Source organism: Agelaius phoeniceus, chromosome Z, assembly GCF_051311805.1.
Source record: "Agelaius phoeniceus isolate bAgePho1 chromosome Z, bAgePho1.hap1, whole genome shotgun sequence".
Lineage (NCBI taxonomy): Eukaryota > Metazoa > Chordata > Aves > Passeriformes > Icteridae > Agelaius > Agelaius phoeniceus.
Genome location: NC_135303.1, coordinates 84,759,071 through 84,783,063, shown reverse-complemented (window position 1 = coordinate 84,783,063; position 23,993 = coordinate 84,759,071). Strand labels below are relative to the sequence as shown.

Here is a 23,993-nt window from a genome sequence, read left to right as displayed (position 1 = left end):
TGGAGAGGAGTCAGCTGTCTTAGTGGCACTGGCCACAGAGTTCCTGTTCACAGTGTGATCAGTAAATGCTGAAGTTCAACAAATGTTTCAAAGATTCTAGCACTTTTGGCCTTTTTTATAGCCTGTACAATAATAAAGGAAGAAAACCTAGGGAAATAAATCTCCTTGTGTTAGAGCAGATAAACTCATGGCAGGTGATTGGTGAATGCAGTCACGACAAAATATGGAGTTGTCCCAGAAATATTTTGGGGTGGTTTTTGAGGTGAAAGATTTAGCAAACTTCAGCAGCTTTCAGAAGCTATGCAGGAATTTCTGCACAACACTCTGGAAAGTGTTAATTTAGGTATTCATCAAAAATCATTATAGTAACCCCTTGAAGCTTAAAACTTATTATTATATATTTATAATTTTTTCTGTATACTCTATAAACCAAATATGTCTTCTTAAAGGGATCATGTTCAATGGTACCTGCTCTTATTTGGATCATATGTATTATTCCAATTATTATTACATGTATTATTCTGCCTTATCACCAAGTGACACCTTCTGTAATCCCCAGGTCAATAAACAGAAATTATTGAGATCAGAAATGTCAATCATCCATTTTGTGTTTTTAGTGCTAAACTCCCAATAGTGAGCACACATTCTATGCTTTAGAAAAGGGAAGATTTTTTTACCCTTAAAGCAATTGTTACAACACACTGCTTTGGATAGGGCACTGAATCTTCCATATGCAGCTCCTTTTTCATTGGGTATTGTGCTCTTTGAACTTACCCAGTTCTTGCTCTTTCCCTGCAGCCTGACACTGTTTGCAACTGTGTGTGAAAAGACAGTGTTGAAACGGGTCCTGAAAGAGCTCTGGAGGGTGGTAATGAACACCATGGAGAAGCTGATTGTGCTGCCTCCTCTTACAGACCATACGGTAAAGCTTTTTATCCTTCCTGACTCATACCAGAAAGTGTTGCCATTGCCTGTGTAACTCATCCCCCTGACCTAGTGAGTCATCCATCCAGGTAAATTTGTCTGCATGTAGCCTGCCTGAGGATGGAAAAACATGTCTGTAAGTTGGTAAAGAAAGGGAGCATCTCTATTTATGGTAGGGTTTCAAGACACAGAGCACGCTGTAGAAGAAAACACAATTCAAAATCCGTGATCCAAAAGGAGTTTCTGTCCAGCGTATCAGTTTGCACTGATTAGTGTTTTGCAATCCTCTAAGGAGAGCTGTCCGTGTATGTGGGAATTATGGAACAGTTAGGCTTCATGGCCTTCGGTCATGACCTGCAGCCACTTTTGCCCTATCATCTGTTAGCCAGAGTGTCTCTCTATATAGATGTGGTTGATTTGAGCTTGATTTTTAAAATCAACCATCCCCCATTTTACCCCCACAGAAGGTTTTAACATCAGGATTGGCTGGCAGGATTTCTCTGTGATGCTGGAAAGTTGGAAGTGAGTCCAGATAGTTTTTCTTCAAAGGCAGTCTTTTATATAATTGTTCAGCTGTGTGGACATGCTGGATGAATGTGTGTTGTGAATGTAGTGCTGCTTTTAACAATGGAAGATTAACTCTTCCCCAGTTCTGAGAAACCAGAGAAACTGATTAAATGTCAGTCATGCATGCCTAGCTGCTCTGGGGGATGACACTCAGTTGGAGGCAGTGTGAAGTTTGGGATGTAACCTCATTATTTACAGATGATCCAGAACTTCTTTTCATCTGGCTGTTAGAGTGAACTTGCAGTCTGCAGCTGAGTTATGCAGCCTTACTTTTCTCCCAGTGGCGGGTAGAACAATAATGGTTTTCATTATTCAGCAGTTCCCTAACATATCTGCACTGGGATTCTTGGGTTGCAGTGTCCAGGGAAGTGATGCAAACCTGCCTCTTGCTATAGGTGTCTCTTGCTCTGGGAGGGAAGGCCCTTGTCTCTGGCCTTGATGATGATGATTTTAAATAGAACTGTTGGGATGAAGTGCACTGTTATACCTACAACCGTGAAATTAGCATGAGGAGTAATTTGCTAAAGACTGCTTTCTCTGAGCTCAGATTTGGAGTAATCATTTCTGCTTGCCTTTGTGATTTGTAAAGAAGAAAAAGCAAATAAATTTAGAAAGGTGAAATTTCTTTGTCTTGGTTGAATTGCTTTTAAAAAGGAGTCTTTGGGGGCCGGTGCTAAAATCATCATGTAGAAGCAGCATTAACATGACCCATTTGGAATGGAATCACTGAGATCAAGGGCCTCAGAGAGAACTAGGGAGGAGCTGTTTGAGCTTTATGCTTGCTAGTTTTGGATTTCAAAGGCAGAGTAGGAGAGTGATTCAGTACTTGTATCATGAAGGAAGCAATAACTGTGATCAGCCAATTCTTCCAACCTGCAGGATATTGCTATAAGCCACTTAAAGTTTTTTTCATAGTTTCTTGGTGCCATCATTTCAGTTTCAAATGGAGAAGCAAATTGAAGCATATGCTTTCTTGTCTAGATAACACAAAATGCTCATAGCTGGATTTCTTGGTGTCTAATTAGTTGTATGGTATCAAGGAGGCTGATCTAGTCTAAACTGGAAATGAATTGCTCTTCTAGAAAGACAGTTACGAACAATGCAATGATTAAAATGGCCTTGTCTGCAGTCCTTGAGCAGGGAACTGGTGGTGAGGCTGGATGAGCTGCAAGGACAAAGAGCTGCTTCCACTGTTCTCTGGGGCATAGCCATTTATTCTGTCACCACCAGGTTTTCATCATTCAGTGAAGGCTAGCTGGGCAAGGCAAGGCAAAATTTGGGGCTGCCAGCATGGGCAGAAGCAGTATTTTCTTTCTGCTCTTCTACTTCTGTGCCAAGCTGCTCTTAGCTAATTTGGCTTGCCTTTTTTTTCTTTTTCTTTTATTTTTCCTTTTTTTTTTTTTTTCTTTTGCAAGTACATCAGACACAAATAGCCTCGGGCACTGTAACACACTTTCCTCCCAGCCCTTAGCAACAGAATGCCCTAGTGGAGCCTCTCTGTGTTTGAACGACCACTGATGGGGATTTCTGTCCTAAAACTCATGTGCAGCCCTTAAGAAGTAGGAGATATTTATGATAGAAAAGAATCTCTTTTATGGAATATTTTATCTTCTTTCTGCAAAACTGCTGGAGGTGCAGAAGTCTTTTTGAATGGAGGTCATGGAAACCTTCTACTCAGGTAGAAGGTTCCCGTCACCCTGCAGTTTGCCTCACCTCTCACTTGCGTGACCCTGCCACTGCACAGTGCTTAAATACCTCTCTCCAGACTTAACAATTCCACTTAAGTCCACTTCTGGAAGATTCTGTGGTGTGGGGCTTAGGTGAGAAAGTGTTAGCACTGTGAGGGATCCAGTGGGAACAGGGCAGTTTTACAGCCTCCCACTCTGACGACCTGATATGCGGCTCCTTCATGACTTTCAGATGGGTGACTTCTCTGAGCATTCTCTGCCTGTGGCTTGTGAGATTAGCGGCAGTATGATCCCAGTAACTCACCAAGTCATTCACACATCACTAATTTTAAGAGCCAGCATGTAATTAAACACCTTCTGTCTTGGTTGAGTGGATATACACTCTGGGAATCTGTATTTTGGGGTTCAGTGCACAGCACTTGGTGATATTAACAGAATAGTTATACATTTCTTAACTGCTTACGATGAAACTGTACCATGCCATCAGTGACTAGTCAGGTGAGAGAAGAAGTGCTTAGTTTACAACCAGGTGATTCCTTTGGAGCCTCTCCTTTATTTATTTCACATAGTACACTGCAGCCATTCACGTGAGGCTCTGTTTGTGCTTGCTCCTGCTGTACTTTTTTCTACTTGTCAGACTTGTCATCACTAAATGAGAACATCTTCCAGGATAAGAACTAAATTTTCTTTAAGCTGAGGACAGAATTTGCATTTGACTTCCAGACTGCCTGTTTTTCAGGCTCATCTGCCTGAGCTGCTCCAGAGCTCTGTGGTGGAGGAGAGTGTGGCTTTAAGAGGTTTTCTGAAACCTTTCTGAACTTCTGTTATTTTAAATGAATCCTCTCCCTTGTGCTAGCTTGGAGCAGAAAAGTTGAAGGCTGCCTCTGTGAGGAGAAAAAGCTTTCTTAGCCTTGAATAAAATTATGGTCTGTGAACTGCATATGTGCCTAGTTCTCTGTACTGACAGGTAATTATTTTCCTCTTTTCATCCCCACTTTTAAGCTTCTTTTGTCAATTTTTGTGGTTTAATACACCACAACAACTAAAAAATAGTTTTATCTTAATGTGTGCTAACAGATGTTGCCAGATAAAACAGAGTTTTTAAAATGAACTTAAATGCTGTTAAATTATCAGATCTCATTGTTGTTGAACATAGGAATTACAAAAATATGGGAAATAAATGTACAGTGTGAGATAAAACTTCTTTTCAGTGTTACGTCTCAGAAAAATAAGCATCACGTATAATACAGTTTCCAAAAAAGGACTGGAATCCAAAAAACTTGCAGTAGGCTTTTGTTTCCTAACTTTGTCAGCTGAGCAATAGGGACAGTTAAGCTTTGAGGGTTTGAGTCACTTGGAGTGTAAATCAGTGCTCTTGGCTTCCAACAATTAGACTTGACTCAGCAGATGATTCTTCTCTGCATGCTTTCATTAAAGGAACAAAAAAGCATCAGACCCTTGACAAGGAACTTAAAATCTCTGTGTTGTGGACTATTGGTGTGTTTCTTGTTTCTGAAGAGTTTACGAAAGTACAACTAACATCATGGAAGAGCGAGGAAAACCAGCAAGAGGGCCCATTCCCTTTCCAGCTATGTTTGCTGCAGAGCTAGGCATGATTCATGATAAGGATTTAATTTGTCCTCATACTCTATCCTTGACATTTTAATCAATTCCATTGTGGGCAGCTTTTCTCAAAGCTACCTGATAATTTAAGTTCAGTTGTTCTCACTCTCTGGCACAACTGGAATAAGTGCTGTCTGTAGAGCTTTGTGGTATGTTTTCTATCATAAATAACTTCTCTGAGGAGTATGGCATCTTGTTTACAAGAATGCCATTTGGCAGAGGAAGGAGTTGTCCAGATTTTCTTTAGATCTTACCAGCACTGATGACAAACTCAGTGTAACAGCAAAATAGTTTCTCCTTGCAGATGCATTGACAGAGATTGCCACGGATTGACAAGGATTTTCTTAGCGTGCAAGAGCTGGGAGTTATCTGAGCAGCTTTGTTCCATGAAGCATGTCCAGTCACTAGCTATTGCTCAGTGTTACTGACCTGCCCTCCTTAGAAGCTTGAGGCAGGAAGACGACGTGCCTGAGCTGGTTAATGTTGTTGTTCAAATGTATATAAAAAAAGTGTCCAGTGAATGCTGAAAATACTGAATTAAGAAAGGTTGATGTTACTGTGTTTTGAGACTACTCCCTTTTTCAAAATTCCAGATACAAAAATGTTTTCATTTTTGTTTCCTGCATGGTCAATAGACTCAAAAACCTTAAATTTTAAGACCCTGTAAGTCAACAGATTTTCATGGCAAATCGTACAGAACAGCAGGCACATCTGTTGGGTAGAAGAGGCTGGTGAAACCCCATATGCAGGTCGGTTATTTGGCATGGCCCATAGTGAAATCTCTCTGTTGCTGCTGGTGTGCAGTCATGCTCAACCTTCCTTGCTGAAAATACATGGAAATTTGTGCTCTTTCAGATTAGAGAGCTGTTCTCTTCAACACTACCCATTGGATACTGACAGCAAGACAAGCTCTCCTTCTCATTTCAGAAGCTTTCCTTTGTAGATTCATTGTGCTTGCCTGCACTTTCCTCTCCACCCCTGCCAAAAGTTGTGAATTTAATCATTTATCAAGAGCTTCTGTTTAGCTAGAAAATCAATAATGTTCATTCTGTGTCAGTTTGTATTCAACAAACATAAAAGGCTGAGGAACAGTGAGGGTTAGCTGGTGGTTACAAGTAGAGCAAATCAAGAGGTGATTTCTGGTTTCAGGTCACAGAGTCTTTCAGCTTGAAGAAATTTCCAAAGCTGGAAAAACTAAAGAAAAGGCCTTTCCTTACCTTAAAAATTCAGTTATGGGCAGCTCTTGTAATTAGCAGAGGGTGTCCAGTTGCCCTAGAGTAGGTCTTGAGTTTTCCAGTGTTACATCTATAAGCTGCCTGTTTTTCTTCTGGTACCCCAGGCAGCAGGTATCGAGACTTTTTGCTGAGAGCAAACTTTTAGAGGGGATGATGTTCATTTTATTCCTTTAAAAAAAATATATATTTCACCAGTGATCTTTGCAGTAGTAGCCAGTTCCCAGTGTCTTCTCTGCAAATCCCTGTGTGAGATAGTTCTTGTTCCACAGAGTACTGACCTAAAGAGCAATGAACAAATGCCCAGGAAGACACCAAAGGAAAGCTGAATGACACTGGCAGGGGCAAAGGGCAGTATAATAATTCTGGGTTTACATCTTGCTTCATTACAGTTTGAGGTATTTTGGGGTGGGCTGTGGTCAAGGCTGTTGTGGTTAAGTGGGAGTGTTGAAGAATGTTAAGATAAGAAAGGATAGTAATGGAGAGGGAAGGAGAATTGGATTTACCGGAGATCTTTTGTTCGTGAAACCAATCAATATAAACAGATTGGTTTGCCAACCTTATACTGCATGCCCCATCCCAGATTAGATGGGGCTCTGAGCAAGTAGCTCTGAGCTAGTTGAAACATGTTTTATGTGTTAACATTTATTTTCCAAATGCCTAAATAACCAGTTAGTACATAGGTATATGTAGCTTTTAAACTAGAAGAGAGTAGATTTAGGCTAGATAAAAGGAACAGATCTTTTACCGTGAGACTGGTGAAGTGACTTGAAGCAAGATTTTCTGTCACTGGGGTTCATCTTCCCTTTCTGTTTCTTCATTGGTTATACAGCTTTAGTAAGGCACAGTGGGGGAAGAAGAGCCATTGGCCAAGCTCTAGAGCATTTGAAGGTGATGCTGTAGTATTCACAAGACTTTGACAATCTCTCACCCCTGAACAGCTGAGGTCCAGTTTTGTTTGTGATCTGATCTCTGCTTACCCCCACCATGATGACTGGGCCCTGCCTCTGTGGACGGATTCTCATCATCTTGGAGTTGTGTGATCTTTTGCTGTGGCCAGTCTTTGCAGTCTTTGTGTGTATTTAGATGTGAAATCTAGAGGAGTGTTTGGAGATGGCCTTCACTCCAACCCTGTGCAGTCCATTTGAAGGTTCATCCTGTATAAGTGAGTGGTTGCTGTAAGCAATTGTGAGCTGGTTAGCAAGACATTATGCTCTGAAATAGCTTTTGTGGTATCCACAGAAATGCCAGGGTTTCTGCTAGGTAATAAACTGGCAAGGAGAGTCCAGTTGTTGTGCCTGGCCTTGGGGTGGTTATGTGAAGTGGCTATGAACTGACTTGACTTGCTCAAAGGAAAAATATGTGAAGCTTGTTTATAACCTTTTTTTTCCCCCTCCTTTCTTTTCTAACTCTGCAACCATAGGGCACACAGTTGATTTTCAGTGCTGCTAAGGAACTGGGACACTTGTCAAAGTTGAAGGTATTGTCCTGCATGGCTTGTGTTAATGTCCCTGTGGTAAGCCTGAAGTGTCGTAGTGCATAGCATGTCCTGTGCTTCCAGTGGTTTGTTGCTGAATGCAGTTGTAGAGAAATGCCTTTAAATGCATTAAATGTGCTTTTAAATGCATTCTACTAACATTAGCATAGTGCTTAACATTAAATCTTACTGTGTGTTTAATCATCAAAGTAGTTTTTCTCTTCTGTATACATGGTGCTAAGTCTGGTACATTGATTTAAAATGAAAAAAAGGAAATTTCTCAATATCTGGCCAGCTCCTCCGTATCCCCATTTATAAAAGGGAGTCCCTAATGCTTGGAAAGGCACTTGCGTTAGCTGTGGGTGAATTACATGGACTGTTAAAAAAATAACTGTTGCTTATGGAAGAGAGCCTGTGTCTGTAAATTCCTTCTGCGTGGGCTCCCTTCACAGGCAAGCTGGCATTTAGCATGAAGGCTCTGTTGATGTGTTTTGACAGTGCATGACGTGACAGTGCATGACATGAGCATTATGAAGTGCACGCCACCTCATCATAAGCGAATCAAGCACTAATTCAGTGATCACGACAGGAATGGTATGAAAATAGTGACGCCTCACAGCACTCAGATTGTGCTCTGCTGTGGTTGCAATTGTGCTACAAGACTGGTATTGTGCAAGAGGAGGAGGTCTAAATCTCAAGTGTCACGGTGCACAGGCTGCTGCGAGGGAGATGGAGCTGGACCTGAACTCTGTGTCAGAGCATGACCAAGGAAATCTTCCCAGTGCAAAGGATATTCTCCTAAGTGATTATTGCAGTTTCAAAAGCCATTTGTCCCTTCCTGCAGTTTTCTGGTTTTGTCTTGCACACTAGTACAGCTGTCTTCATTCACCTATTTCCCTTGCCCAGCAGATACATTTTCCATACATGTTCATGTGGCCAGTGCACAGCTCATTTAAAGCAGTGCTTATTAGCAGTTCTAGCAAGTGATCAGGGCTTGCAGGTATGTCATTAGATGTGCACCTGTTCTCCAGCTACATTTTGAGGCTGGTACATAGCAATTAATAGTCACCTAGCATAAGCCTCCAAGTGTGTCTCCCCAGGGAATAGCTGTCACTTGTGCTGAGTGATGGCCTTATGCACTCCCACGGTCAGGCTGTCATCCCTGGTGACATGGTGTCTCATGAGGATTGCGTTTCCTTCCCTGCTTCCTGCGCCTGCAGTGATGTCTGTTGCTTCCATGGGAAAAATGGGGAGAAAGGAGCTTTGTAGCCAGCCTGGGAGAGTGGCAGCTGAAGCACAGCATCCAAATGAGACCCCTGTTTCCTGAGTTTCCCTTTTCTCTTGCAAAAGCATCAGCAAGGACTCATCATGTCTCCACATGATGAAAAAGAAACCATTCCTGCCTTTCACATCTACTCCTGGTGTCTGAAGGCAGAGCTCTGAATTTGCTGTTTCTTTCCCCAGGTCACAAGGACAGTCTGTGAGTTCCTGTGGTTTGCTTGCATTCTTGGGTGTGGCCACTGAAATTCACTGTTATCTTTTACTTGGTTCCACATTTTCTCATTACTGGAATTTCGAAGCATGTACAGGGCACCTTTTGCCAGGAATGGGTTGGAGCTTTGCTGTTTTCCATTTGCACTGGTTGGGTAAAGGTTGTTCCCCAGCAGCGGCCCATCTTCAGTTCAGTTACTGTAAAGCTTAACTTTGGTGACTCTGGGCTGCATTTTTAGAAATGCACGTAATCATGCAAATCAGGCAAGCCCTGGTGTGTGTTCAAGCCTTTATTTGCATATCCACATATAGAACTGCAGCATACAGGTACACAGGATTTTACATGTGGCAAGACAGTTGTGCTCAAGTGTGAAAGTGTCTGAATTTTGGAGACCCTAAGGGAAATGAGATTGTGTCTAAAAATTTCCAGTAGAATAGGAGTGTTACGAGAGTAAGAATTGCTGGAGTCTGTGTAAGAATTGTGGATATTCTATTTTTTGTCCTTTTGTTTTCGCAGGCACATACAAGATAACAGGGAAGGCATGGTTCTTCAGACCCCCCTCCTCTGCATTTTTTAGTTCCACTAAAAGCTTGGGAAAATTATGGGATGGATTTTAAGTATTATTGCTCTTAAATAGGACAGGGAGAACAGAGCCCTAGTGAATCAGATAACTCAGCTGAAAACTGAGACTGACAGACCTGACAAGCACAGGCTCTCGTCCTGATGACAAATCAATTTCACAGTGTATTTTAAAATGCTCAGAAAGCCAACCATAAACCTGACTCCTTGGTGCCACATATCTGCCTCCCACTTATTATCAAACTCTTTCTGCTCAGTTTACTTAATAGCCAGCAACTGGAGCAGGGAGTGGCTGCCTTCTCTCCCTTGGCTGTCCCCAGGATAAACAGCCAGGCTCTGACCGCAGAGTTTCTTCTGAAAATACCTGTGGAGAGTACAAGGATGAGGCTGAGAAATCAGGAAAAGTTTATTGGCTTGTTTGGGGTTGTTTTGGGTTTTTTTTTACTTTTTCTGCTTGAACTTGCATAATTATTTGATGTAAATATTTGTTTCTTGCTTCTGGCTGGCAATCTGGGAAGTGCAAGGCAGCGCTGTGCACAGTTCTTTATAGGAACAGTGTGGGATTTGCAGAGGGCAGGTATGCACAGGAATGACAGTGTGGGCTCCTGAGTAGGTGCAAGTATTACCAGTCCAGTCTCTGGATTATTTTTACATAATGTGTTGAAGGAAATGACACTGGGAAACTCAGAGAAAGCAGTGATGTGTTGCTGTGCATTGACAGCATGGGCACGGGCGAAGTGGCCTCTCCGTGGGGCTGAATGAGCTCTGTAGGTGTTTGAGAGAAAAGTGCTGACCACCTGCTTTCTGTGGCATTTGGGGCAATCTGGCAGGCAGGCCTAGGAAGTCATTTTAACAGATGTGAAAGTAGCTCTGCCTTGGGAGCACAGCTACCCTGACTAAACTGGCCTTTCCCATGAATGTGGCCTTGGGCTCTGTCTGATTTTGTGCTTAATCTGACTGTGAGACAGAGAAAAGAACACTTTACCCTCTGTGCACTGAAGTCTCTGTGTACTGAAGTGTGAAGCCACATCATCTTCAATTGAATTACCCCTAGCTCATGAAGAAAAAGGAGGAGAGTTATTGCTCCCCTCAGGACAACATATCACAACAGAAGGCACACTGCAGCTCACAAAGTACTGTGCCCCTGCACACAGTCCCCAGACCAGGGACATCCTGTGTGGAGGAAGAGGCACATTGAGGCACATCTCTGCCACTCAAGAAAGCAAGGTGTGAACTTGTCTGAGAAACTGACAACTTGAGAGGCATCTTCAGTGCAGTTCAAGGCTTCACTGTGTAATGTTGATAGCTAGATGTCTATGAGAAGTGTGGCAAATGCCTTATGGCTGCCCCTAGACTGCAGAGAGCCCTGTCTCCATCAGGCAGGAGATGGATTGCAGTGGATAATGAATAGGGACAGCATCAGGCAGTGTGAACAATCAGCAAGCTGCAAGATAGCCAGCAGGTTTGTCCCTGTGAAACCCACACATGATGCCACAGACTAGGTGTGCTTTACACAGAGGCAATTTAGCAGATGTGTCTCCTGGAAAGTGTCTAGGGGGCCTATGATATGTTTAAAGTAGGGATAAAGCCTTTGCCTTTACACCTTTTTTATGAATGGTTTAGGGCCCAACCTGAAGTCAACTGGCCTGACCCTCCAGCTACTCAGTTAAAATATGGGTTTGTTCAAAGCTTTGGTTTCCTAAAATACGCTGTTTTCCCCTGAGATCTAGACTAAGCATCAGAGAAAGAGCTTAGTGAAATGCCAAAGGATGGCACATCCTTGTAGTCAGCCAAGACTCTTAACAGGGATGTGCTTCCACTGCAGAAAAGGGAATTCTTTCCCAAGTGATTACTGGCTTTTTGCTGTTAGAGTTGGTGGGTCTTAATGGGAACAATGTCCTCTTTTAGCAAATCCATTTTCTTTCTGTTTTCTTTTTTTTCCACAAATGATGGAATGAATTAGTGACCTCTGTAGTTGGAAGAGTTTAAAAAATCCACAAGCAACAGATATATAACAACTTTCACTAATGCCTAGTTCTCAGAATTCCTTGATTTAGATGGTATTTGGAGAGTCTTGTTGTGGCTTTTCTAGAATGACAGTGGTGTCAGGCAGGCTTCTGTTTAGGTTTTCTTGAGAGAGAAACTGTGATTTTAAATTGCTGCTTACCTTTGTCCAGTTCTTTCCTTATTTATGTCTTCTGTGCCTGCAAGAAAGAGAGAAAATTAGTTTATTTTCAAGTTAAGCTGTAATAAATGACTCTGAGAGACTCCATTAAGCATTCCTTGAACAGCTGAATTAATGCTGCCACCATGCAGATACAGCGTGAATCTGGAGAAAGTGGTGATGCTGGGGACTTCTTTTCCTTTAGCCTCTGACAGCCACACTCATGTCAAATACAATGGTTGTTTGCAGGATCATATGGTGAGAGAAGAAACCAGGAGCCTCACTCCAAAGCAGTGTGCTGTTCTGGACCTGGCACTGGATACAATCAAAGTAAGTGATTCCATTTCTGTTTCTGCTGTTCCCAACTCCATCTCCAAGTCCTCTTTGGGAGGACAGTGCCTGTCCTACTTTGTGAGATGGCAGGAGTTTGTCCCAGCTGTCACAGTGATAAAGGCTCTAAGTGAAGACTGCCATGTATGTGTACACCTGAAGAGGTTCAGGGGACTGGCGTGCTGGGAGTCAGCATGTTTATATTTAAGTGCTTTGGAAGAGGAATACCATGAGCAGTTGGTATCAGCTGGTCTGAGGGCTGAGTTTCCAGTATAGAAGCTGTTTTGTGAATTTTTCCAGCTGTTTCCTATCCATATGCACAACTGCTCATACATGTTGGTTGCTGGTTGCATTTCTTGCTCAGTACCTTTCCCATTTCTTTTTGCTCTTAGCAATATTTCCATGCTGGTGGGAATGGTCTGAAGAAAACCTTCTTGGAGAAGAGTCCAGACCTACAGTCACTTCGATATGCTCTCTCCCTCTACACTCAGACCACGGACACTCTCATCAAAACATTTGTCCAGTCTCAGACAGCTCAGGGTAAGACTCTTTTGTGTTGGCAGGGTTCAATGGAGCTCTTGGCTCTGCTCATAATTTCTCTCCCTTGTACTGCCAGTTTGTAAGAGTGCTTTTGGCAGTAGCATTTCTGAAAGTGTGACAGTTTGGAGCTTGTGAAACTGGGAAAGAGGAAAAGGGGGTTATTTGCCACACCATGACTACATTTGGGGAGAGCAGAAATATGTGAAACATAAGGCCTGGGGTGTTTGTGGTCTTTTTTTCTCTGCAGTCCTCACTTAACAGTCACGTTTCATGAATTAATGTGGGTGGGTGGCTTTAGCAAAATTTGAAGTTACTGCATTGAGGCTTGTGCGGTGGTGTGAGGCACCATTTCAGCAAGACACCACTGCAGAAACCTGTCAGTGCCTGTGTCACAGGCCAGCTGTGTGTGTGTGGCACAGCCCAAGTGGCCCTGACTAAGGCTAAGTGACAGCAACGTGATGACTCACAGAGCTACAGGCTGCCTGTAAAGGGAGAAGTCTCTGAGGTGAGCAGCAAATGCACTGTTTTGTCTGCAGCCAGTACAGGGTATGTGGGAGCTAGATGATTACAGATTGCCACACAACATATTAATAAGCTGCTGGGATGGGTCACCAAACTGTTTGGTGACTCTCTGAGAAGCCTTATGGCTTAGTGGTGCTGTTTCATTGAATGTGGAGGGGTAAACAGTTAATTTTGTTGCTTTCATGTGAACATCTCCATATTATTATACAGAATAATTTGGTCTCTAGTCAAGGACCATCACTGGCTGATTGTAAATGTCATTATTCTCAGTAAGAGGAGACAGATGCTACAAAGGGTTGGGTCTAAACAAAAACTGGTATTTTTGTGTTTTCAGGCTGCTTAATTAAGAGCCTTGCATTAAACTACTTCATCCCAGCAGCAAAGTCATACAACTCCTGGCTTGTCCTTCTCCAATCTTCTTGAATGGGATCCTTTTTTTTCAATCCTTCCAAGCCTAAGAGAGCTGGCAACCCCACAGACTGTACTAACTCTGCCAGCAGGTCATCACACCAAGTCCCAGCATCAAGGGGACAGCATTCCCTAGCTCACATACGTTCCCTTGTGTGCAAATGAGGCTGCTTGATACTGGCATTCCCTTAGCAGTGTAGGTAGTTCAGAGTTTCTGTGAGCAAAACATGGTTTGTTTCTAAAGAGGAAAGTTTAGTTTAGTTTTGGTGGGTTGAGTCATCAAGAGGAGGCTCAGAGGGGACCTGAAACTACCTGGAAGGAGATTGTAAGGTGCAAGTTGGTCTTTTTTGCAATGTCTCAGGTGAAAGGATGAGAGGAAATCGCCTGAAGTTGTGGCAGGGAAGGTTCAGGTTAGATATTAGAATTTATTTTTTCATTGAAAAGGTGACTAGACATTGGAATAAGTTGCCCAGGGAGGTGGTGGAGAAGTGTACAATTTCTAGAAGTGTAAAAGAGGTGTCTGAATGTGGAATTTAGGGACATAGTTTAGGGATGATTTTGGTGGAGCTGGATTAACAGTTGGACTAGATGACCTTGCAGGTCTCTTCCAGCCATGATGGCTCTGTAGTTCTGTGATCTCTGCCTACAGCAGCACAGTCTAGTCTTCCTTATGTTCAAATATACTGCATTAAAACACTGAAATTAAATTAAAAATCTGTACCTTTGAGAGAATGGTCCTGTAGCTGTGTCCCAGCAGAGCAATGATGACATCCAGTGGCCAGACAGGTCAAAGACTGCTACATCCACTAGGGACTCCAGGAACCCGGCTGTTGCCATCACTTACACAAAGCACGTTTTAATGGGGAACTTGAGTGCCCATTTGAGTGAGTGCTTACAATCCTTGCTGTTCCGTGCACATATTTCCCATTATATATCCAAGCTAGTTTTTTATGTGGATACTGTTAAATTACTGTTAAATTGTTAAATAAATGCTGAGCTAAGGTGTAAGAAAATGTGCAGCACTGATGTCCTGCAGTCTGTACTACAGTCTGGGGTACTTAAAATTAGAGAAAGGAAAGTGCTCCATTGAAGACACAAAAGTGACAATTCAAAGATGATATGAGAAAGTGGCTTCATGCAATGCATGATTTGAGTGTAAAACTTCACTGAGGGCAAGTATTTAGCAGAAACACAAAGATAATGGAACATTATCATTACCTCTCAGAAGCAGGAATATACAGGGCTGCCACAGAAGTGGGTGCATGGGTATTTATATATTTTTTTTAGAAGCTTAGAAAGAATGAAGCTCTGGCTTTAGGGCATCATATACACACGTTACGAGGTCATCAATTAGATCTCAAAGCTGACTGATGACACTTCTTTGTGACTAATTCTAAGGCACTGTAGGGAACAAGTACTGGGCAGCTGGCCCCTGGTCCAAATGAGTATCTTGTACATTAGTAGGCTTGAGAATTTTGGAGCCTGTTTGGGGAATAAAAGAATTTGCGCTATGCCACCTAATATCTGCAGAATCAGTGCTGAGTTATCTCTGAGAAAGGCATGACTCTGATCTCTTCCCTGTGCTGACCGGGAATGACAGGACCTGAGGGAATGGCCTGAAGTTGTGTTAGAAGAGGTTTAGGTTGGATATCAGGGAAAGGTTCTTCCCCAGAGGGTGTTTGGGCACTGGAACAGGCTCCGCAGGGAAGTGGCCAGAGCACCAAGCCTGTCTTGAGTTCAAGAAATGTTTGGACAATGCTATCACGTAGAAGGTGTCACTCTTTGGATGGTCCTGTGCAGGGCCAGGAGCTGGACTCAGTGACCCTTGTGGGTCACTTCCAATTCTGCATATTCTGTGATTCTGTGACTCCCCCTCTCCCACTGGGGCTAAAGAAGGATATTAATTGCTTACTCTTCTCATTAACTATGGCTGGTAGATGGGTTTGGAGAACTGCACACAGGTTGGAGGGACAGAAGGGACAGCACTATTATTTACAGCTCACATTTGCTTACCAGAGCTCTGTGACTGAGGTTTCCCTTTGCATAAGTGCCACAATCTCCTGGGAAGACATGGCTTCATGCAGTATCATTTAAAAATGCTGTTTGCTTCTCTTACTTCCCTGCTCAGTGGTTGCACCTTCCAGTTTGTACCTACTGCTTTCATGTCATTACTGAGTAGGCTTATATAGCACTATGCTGCTAAATGTTTGCTCTGCAGATTGGATCTGGGCTGCAGTTTAGTTATGCCAGCACAAATTCTGTTCTGTTTTAACCCAGACTATGCCTTACTTGCAGACAGCCTTGCTCTCCAAATCCTGGTGTAGAAGATCTAGGAGGATATTTTGTCTGTTAAGAGCTTGAATATTTGCCTTGTGTTTAAGTGACATTGCTAATTGTGTTGTAATTCATACTCTTCTCTCTTTATCCTGCTTGCTTTCTTGCCTTTTGAATTCATGTCTCAGTGCATGATGGGAAAGGTATAAGGTTTACCGCTAATGAGGACATTCTTCCTGATAAGGGTATGTTCAAGATTAATGTTGTTACCATAACAACATTACCCAACTGCCTTGCTTTTCAAATCATCTTGCCCATGCTCGGAAACCTTTTCCAGAGTCCTGTTCCCTGTAGTTCCCTTGTAGAAGTGAACTTCCACTGAATGCTTGCATCCTACAGACTGAGCCACAGGTTGTGTGGTTTAGAAGTCTGTACCTTGCCTGAGAACCTGTTCCCACGCTTCAGATTTATTCATGGGATGTGAAAGCTGTCTTGAAAATGGACTGGTTTTTGGGAGATGCTGCAGAGTTGTTCCCCTTCCCTTTACCATGGGGTTTGTGTTTCAAGTCCTGGGCTTGCATGCGTGTGGTCTGCTGAGAAGGGCTACTGTAATACATGGGAATGCTGGATATGCACTCAAGGTTATGGCCAAGCTTGAACCATCTGGCTTGAGGGGGGGTTATCTAAAGGTCTGGATGCCCAGGAGACCCTACATATATTAAGTCTTGCAGTGTTTCATCTCTTAATTTATTTTTTGCTGTCCAAAGTCTTTTTATTATCTTAGGTGAAACACATCTATAACCCTTTGCATGAGCTCAGTTCTGCAGTTTCACCTTTCAGCATTGCAATACCAGTGAGGCTTTCATGTCAAGAATTAAATGTGCTTGTCACTAAATGTACAAGTGTGTGTATGTGCACAGTTATACATGCTCAGAATATTTTTGTGGGCCATCTTCAGAGTAGTTTTTTGTCTTCGAAAATTTCAGTTCATAGAACAAGATTTTTATATGAAAATACAAGAATGAAGGTAGGAAAAAAACTGTAATATGAGTCTTGTCTTCTTCAAAGGTAGTGGGATGATTCTGCTCTTACTCTTCTGAGGCATCAGGATCTCCTTTACAACCTACTAGTTAACACTAAAGATTGATAAATATCTGAATGTTTGGTGGCTGATGTTTCTGTGGATATGGCCATTACATACTGTTGGTAATTCTGCCTCTTCCTGTGGAAAATGCCAACAATGAAGTGAAAGACCCACACCAGCAGATGGATCAGGTCAATAAATAAGCCTACCAATTTTAAAGCTCTGTGCTTATATACAGAAAAAAAGCAATATTGCCCTTCTAAGCAGGGAAGAAACAGTATGTTCAAGACCATATTTGTTGCACTCTAAAGATTATTTAATGTACTCAGGTCAAGAATGAGAACCTATCCTGAGGTAATAATTTGAGGTTCTGTTTTGGTTGCTCAGATGCTTTTACTGGTATAGTAATGTGACTTTCACTGCCTACAGTTCTGTGGCATGTAATTTTCCTCAGAGAACTGCACCAGTTGGCACTCAACCTCTTGGTTTTTAAATGAGTGGTTTTGCTGCTGCAGACCATTCTTGTGAAAGTTGACTTATTATATCAGAATAATCAAAATGTTTGTGTAATGATATCCTTCAATCTATCTCCTTATCTAGAATTTCAAACAGACCAGTTTTTCACTTAGTAATGTATCTTACCCTCGAATTTGACAAAATAACTGCTGTTCATAGGTACTCAATTACCCTCTAGATATCTCAATTGCATCAGCATTGCTAATTGTCAAACTGAGGTCAGGCAGTTATCAAAGAGAAAGTCAGAAAAATCTCACTCTCTTATCAAAACTTGATTTTCATTTTGCAAAGCAGTCATTTTCTGTAATTTACATGACATCTTAACTTTATTACCCAGAAAAATGTCATTTCCACATATTACATGATGATAATTATGATTAAAAGTTAAAAAGTTGGAAAAAATCATAATGTATGAATTGTAATGTTCATGAGATCTCCCTCTTTATGAACATGTTATCTTTTTCTTCTAAAACTACATCTTGTTTTCTCCCTGGCTAAATGATAAAGAGAAATAAGTATGCAAATTGTGAGTGCTTATCTCTCATCATTTTTGATGCACAACAAAGAAAGGGTTTTCATCATCTTCTAGAGGGAAACAGATAAACAGTCAGGATGACAACTTCCAGGTGATGTACAACATGCAGGAAGATTCTTGTAGGGTGAGACTGCACTATGGCTCTGTGCAAATCACTAATACCTATATATGTATTTTTTCCCCTATATTTCCTCTGTTGTGTGATGTCCTCTCCTCCTTCTTCTTTATTGTTGAATTTTTTTGTCCTCCCTTCTTCCCTGAGCAGACAAGAATGCCAATGTCCACCATTGGAATGCCTGCATGTATACACAGTAGCTTGGCAGGAACGTCTGAAAAATCCTTGCTCCCTGTCAAGGTGCACTGTTGATATCTTTTAAATTCTTTAAAAGCCTTCACTAGTGTTCTCAATAGGATGCAATCTTTGGTGGAGTGGAAGAAGTGTTGGTGTTTATGTGTGCTGGGCATGTGAGCCTGATGTTATCTTGCACTACCGTGACATTCTCGGTGCTGACTGAAAAGCTGGCTCTGGGAGGTGTGCTGTGAAAACACCACATTGTCTTCCTGAGGCTGTAATGTGCCAATGACTAGTAATCCATGTGTGCATGGGGGGGTGTCCATTTCCTCCCAACAGGCTCTGGTGTGGATGATCCCGTGGGAGAAGTGTCCATCCAGATCGACCTGTACACCCACCCAGGAACTGGGGAGCACAAGGTCACGGTGAAAGGTATGGCAGAGCACGTGCTGCTGCTCGGGCTCCACGGGCCAAATGTCCAGCTGGCAGTCAGGATATTTCTGTGTTAGCTCGTGGGATCTCAGGCCAGAATTGTTTTCTCTGTTTCACATCAGGGACACGTAGGGAAACAGCAAATGAGCTTGTCCAGCTGGTGACATGGCAGTGCAGAGCCCGGTTGTTTATTGGCAGCAATGTATTCAAGTAAACAAAAATCAGATGGTGGCTCTCGCCAGGCGCCACAGTTTAGTCTGTGCTGCAGAGAACGGGGCAGGCTGATCTTGCGAAACTGCTCAGTGTACACCCAGAGATCACAGAGGCCCTGAGAGCTCAGAGGCTCCTTTCCCCAGTCCTGAAGGCCACACTGGTCCCTGAACAGCCACTCTGGAAATAACCAAAGCAGTGATTCATCCCAGGGTTGCTTTTCCTCCTTCATCTCCTTCACTTGAATACAGCATACTTAACTACTTCAATTTCCTCTGAAGATTTATATAAACAGTTCTTTGGGCCTCTCTTCTGGTTAAATCTACACTGAAGTGCAAAAGCTGGTTTTCAAAGCTATTTCCTCTGCTTCAGTCTGCTCCCTGCAGTGACCTGAGATAGAATGAGAATTAAAAGCTAATAATTCTGGATCCTGAAACCACACGCAGCTCATGGGCTTTGTTTTTCTTACCTGCAGTCCCATTTTCCTTTTCAACAGAGACTTTAATATTGGCCTCCAAAATGCCTCTTTTTTTCTTATCCCAGACAGAATGGTGATGTAAGCATGGAACAGGGCAGCCTGCCCGGAGCTGGAGGAATGCCTGTTTTCTTGAGCTTATTTCTTGACAATTTGTATGGCAGAAGTTACATACTAATGCAAACATTAAATTCCCTTCATAGAACTTAACCTAGATCAAAAAAGCATATCCTTGCATTACAAAAAAGTCCTGCCCATATGTGTTATGACACTCTCATGTTTTGAGTTAGAAGCAAGAAATTGAAAGCAGGGCAGAGCTGAAGGATGTCCAGAGCAAAAAATACAAATGAGTATTTGCTGTGAACCAGGTTGTGACTCTCTTTTGCAGTTGTGGCAGCCAATGACCTGAAGTGGCAGACGTCTGGCATGTTCCGTCCATTTGTTGAAATCACCATGATTGGGCCCCACCAGAGTGACAAGAAGAGGAAGTTCACAACCAAGTCAAAGAGCAACAACTGGGCTCCAAAATACAATGAAACGTTTCATTTGTAAGTCTCAAAAATATCCTGAGGATGTGGCATGGCAAGTGCAGATGCAGAGGGACAGACAGGGTTGTCCAGTGTCCCCAGACAGTATGCACAGGGCCAAGAAGAGTACATGAACCAGTAGCTTGGTCCTGTCTTTGATGTCTTGGCAGAAAAGCTGGATTATGGAAGTTTTTACTGTGGGTGGGACGCAGAGGTTTGTTCTATACCAGCAGTGTCCTTTGGCCACCTTCTGAAATGCTCTCTGTGTGTCCTATGAACACATTTTACTCTGCTCTGTCATTTTAATGAACTTTGTATTTTTTATTGGTAGAGTTGAGGCTAAAAGTTCATTTTTATTTATTTCTTAATCTTAATGTACGTTTTTATCCCAACTTGACCTGTGGGACATGCTTTCGGAACTCGTTTCCAAGGATACAGCCCTTGGAATTGGTAGCAAGTTGCACTGCTAAAATTGCTGTGTTTCTCAGCATTGAGTATTGATCTCTTCTTCTTTCATTTTCTTTTATTACTACAAGGACATATTCCTTCTTGGGAGGCTTAACAGAAGGAGCTGCAGGCTTGAACTCTCTCAGCTGTCCATATAAAAATGAGATGAGGAGAACTGACCAGCAAAAGGCTATAAACGTCTGGGGGAGAAGGGAGAGAAGGGGGTGTTCATATAATTGTTCTGTTCTCTGAGGAAAGGCAGCCTTCCTCTAAGTGAAGAGATTTTCTTCCTTTTATTCTTTTAATTTTAGAAACATCAGAAGGGTTGGGGATTTATTTTTGTTAGCTTTCACATTAATGGAAGGTCCTGAATCTTAACAAAAACTTCATCTAATTAAAGTAGTAATTCTGAAATGAAGCCGCCCTTAGCAGAAGCCGAAATGTTTAAAGTCATCTGAGTTGAAAATCTATTAGCATGGCTTTAATGTTTCCCACTCCTCCCGTTTCACAGTTTAACACACATACAAACACACACAAGTTGCAAAGACAGCTTGAAAGAGGTTCCTTGTTTTTTCTTCTTCAGTAACCAGGTTTTCTTTATCTGCTATAAATCAGCAAAAATGCCCACATGCTGCAGGTTTTACTTCTCTCCCTCTGACCAGGGTTTTCTGTAGAAAGGAGTTTTCTATGACTTACCACAGCCCTCCAGTCAGGTGCTGGCACCTTTGTTTTTGCAGGCCAGACACTGTAAGTGAATTTGTGTGTGTTTTCCAGCATCCTGGGGAATGAAGATGGCCCCGATGCCTACGAGCTCCAAGTTTGTGTGAAGGATTACTGCTTTGCCCGGGAGGACCGGGTTCTGGGGATAGCAGTGATGCAGCTCAGAGACATAGCAGACAAAGGAAGCTGTGCTTGCTGGTGCCCCCTTGGGCGCAGGATTCACATGGATGAGACCGGACTCACAATCCTGAGGATTCTCTCTCAGAGAACCAATGATGAAGTTGCCAAGGAATTTGTGAAGCTGAAATCTGAGTCCCGCTCCACAGAGGAAGGCACCTGAGCTGAGCTGTTCCCTTTCCTCTTCTGCCTTGTGCCAATATGTGCAAGTGTTCAACAATTCTTTTATTAATTGCAAAAGGTTTTTTTCATGTTGTCTTTGTCAGCTCCGATAGCGCACGTGTGCTGTATAGGAAACAAATCCATCAATCTGATGTGAATTATTTATTTTTTAGTAGCTGGGTAAGACACCGTAGAGAATGAGACAATCTCTTCTTATTTAACATGTAAATTCTGCTTTGTGTATATAAATTATTTTATATTGGAGGCTGGAATTGCTGGGTTTTGTTGATATGCAGCACTGTGATTTTATCCTCTGAATTTGGCAGGCATTAAAAAGGTTCTGCGTAATCACACTACGATGCAAACACAACTGTGTGGAAATTGGGAGGAGATGATTTGGGGGGGTTTGACAAAGCACAGTTATCTCTCATTGAATTCACGTACTGTGGAGCTGCCTGGGGATCTTCTGACACAGATTATGCCAACGTGATAATACAGACACCTCAACATCTGCTTAAAGAAGAAGAGGTTGCAGATGCTCTGAAGATGCACACCGAGTGAATGTACCTCCACGGATGTGCTGCTGTGAGTGTGGGCCAGAACAGGGCCACAAGCCTGGGGTGGGGCCTGAGATCTCGTAGCCAAAAGCTGCAAAGGCAGCGCATCAGGAGCAGGCTGCAGCTGTAATTAGCTGGTGTGTCTCGGAGAATACAAATCCCCACGTGCTGCTGGGAGTCCCTGATGGCCGTGGGAGTGCTGTAAGCTGCTCGGCTCTGTAAGGCACGCTCGGGCTGCCGTGACCAACACGGTCAGGAAGGGATCGGCGTTAGAATCGTAGAGTTAGAGCCATTACAAATCACATGGCTGCTATGTGCTTTTTCCACTTCAATATTCTTTTGTTAGTGCTTGACAGAGGATTGGATAATTTAATATTGCAGGCTTTCTGTAGCATTTTATTACCCTGGAGTAGCTAAGACCATTCCTCACTATGAACCCAGAAATGATGGCTTGCTTGGGAGAGAGGAACACACCTCCCCTCTACAAGCCTTCAGTCTGGAGTGCTGGTCAAGGGGCAGCACGTCCATTTGCTTCTGATCTTGGAGATGCTGTTGACCGTGCTGTGGTTGATCCATGCTGATTGTCATTAAACTTATAATACCATTGACAATACCATTGAAATATTTTTGCACTGTCTTAAAAAGAAGCATCCTGCTTTTGTTTTCTTAAAGAAACAAAACACTGTCCTGAGCAAAGTAATTGCAGGGAGGTCAGAATTTCTGACTGAAAATTAGTGAGCAGGAAGGTCTGGAATGGTGATTGCACCTGAGGCATGTTTGTTGGAGGGTTTTTATTGGGGATATTTTTGCTTTTCCAGCTGCCCTTGTGCTCTGGAAAGTGCAGCTGGAACAAGCCAGTCCTTGCCCATAAAGTACTGTAATACTGTCAATAAATTCAAGGACTGCATATTGAATGACTTTTTTTTTCCTATTTTCTCTGACACTTGTGTAGCTGTATGATGTGACTCCTGTATTTCATGGGCCTGCTTGTAGAGTTCTGAGACAGCACATCTGCTTTGTTCTTGTCCATGGTGTGTTATAATAATGCTCTTCAAAACTCCACACTATTTGTCATGATTTTGAATCATTGTACGTGCCATTGTTATGAGAACTGTTAGTATGGTCTTTAATAAACTCTTTTAGCAGCATTTGGACTTGTGTGTTGGAGCATAATTGTGATTGGGTTTCCTAAACCATGGAGGGCAGAGCCACTGCTGCATCTTTGGAAATTACTCAGGTTTAGCATGTAGATTTCTTTAGTGCTTTTGATGCCTAGCAAGGAGTATGAGTCAGACAGTTCCCCCCTCCTCCATGGTGCCTCTGTCTGGGACATCCTTCCCTGAAGTCCTTGGCTTCTGATAATACTCTGAGACATCATGGAAAAGCATAAAAAATAGCTTACTTACTTTTTTCTCCTGTCTGGCCTTTAAGTCACATTTCCTTTGTACTCAGGATTGTCTCCTGAAGGTGCTGAATGGAAAGGCTCAGACAGTATCCAAAGGCAGTTGGATACTTTGCAAATAATAGATGAAGAAAAATAATTATATACCAAACTTGATTCATAACTTTCAGCCTCTTATGAACATTAATACTCTTTAGATGGCATGCACAAGAGATGAAAGCGTAAGCCTTCTTGATGTCAAGTAAACTGCTCCCCCTCCTCATTTTTTGGGAATTCTGCCAATTTCCAGCAGACAAGGTCAGATAACTCAGAGACTCATATTTCATGATAACTTGGGTCTCTGAATTTCTGTGATCTGAAATGCCATTTTTTTCCTTAGTTAGCATATGCTTAGCAACAGAGTCACTTGGGAGGCAGTCCTGAAAAGCAAAGGAATCAGGGAACATTGGATATTCTTTAAGAAGTAAATCTTTAGGCACAAGGCACAGGAGGAGTAAGACATCTCCATGTGCCAAAGATGAGCCAGCAGGGAGGCAGACCAGCCTGGCTGAACAGAGAACTTGGGCTGGAACTTGGAGAAGAAGGGGAAGTCTCTGACCTCTGGAAGAAGTGCCAGCTTGGGACAACAGCAAGGACT

At 42.5% G+C, this 23,993-nt stretch overlaps 1 protein-coding gene across 12 annotated transcripts in view; it reads left to right on the top strand.

The window, feature by feature from the left end:
- Window positions 1-23,102, top strand: part of UNC13B (unc-13 homolog B) — a 207,700-nt gene extending 184,598 nt beyond the window's left edge. For 9 of the 12 annotated variants that reach the window (XM_077171835.1, XM_077171832.1, XM_077171831.1 and 6 more), the window contains 8 exons: window positions 799-922; window positions 7,458-7,514; window positions 11,996-12,076; window positions 12,469-12,616; window positions 16,009-16,065; window positions 18,587-18,679; window positions 19,753-19,912; window positions 21,113-23,102. In XM_077171835.1, the coding sequence (XP_077027950.1) occupies window positions 799-922; window positions 7,458-7,514; window positions 11,996-12,076; window positions 12,469-12,616; window positions 16,009-16,065; window positions 18,587-18,679; window positions 19,753-19,912; window positions 21,113-21,398 (1,006 nt within the window). In that variant the 3' untranslated portion in view covers window positions 21,399-23,102. The remainder of the gene's footprint in view (window positions 1-798; window positions 923-7,457; window positions 7,515-11,995; window positions 12,077-12,468; window positions 12,617-16,008; window positions 16,066-18,586; window positions 18,680-19,752; window positions 19,913-21,112) is intronic. The other 3 variants (XM_077171834.1, XM_077171833.1, XM_077171830.1) reach the window with 1 other exon arrangement.
- The last annotated feature ends 891 nt before the right edge of the window (window positions 23,103-23,993 follow it).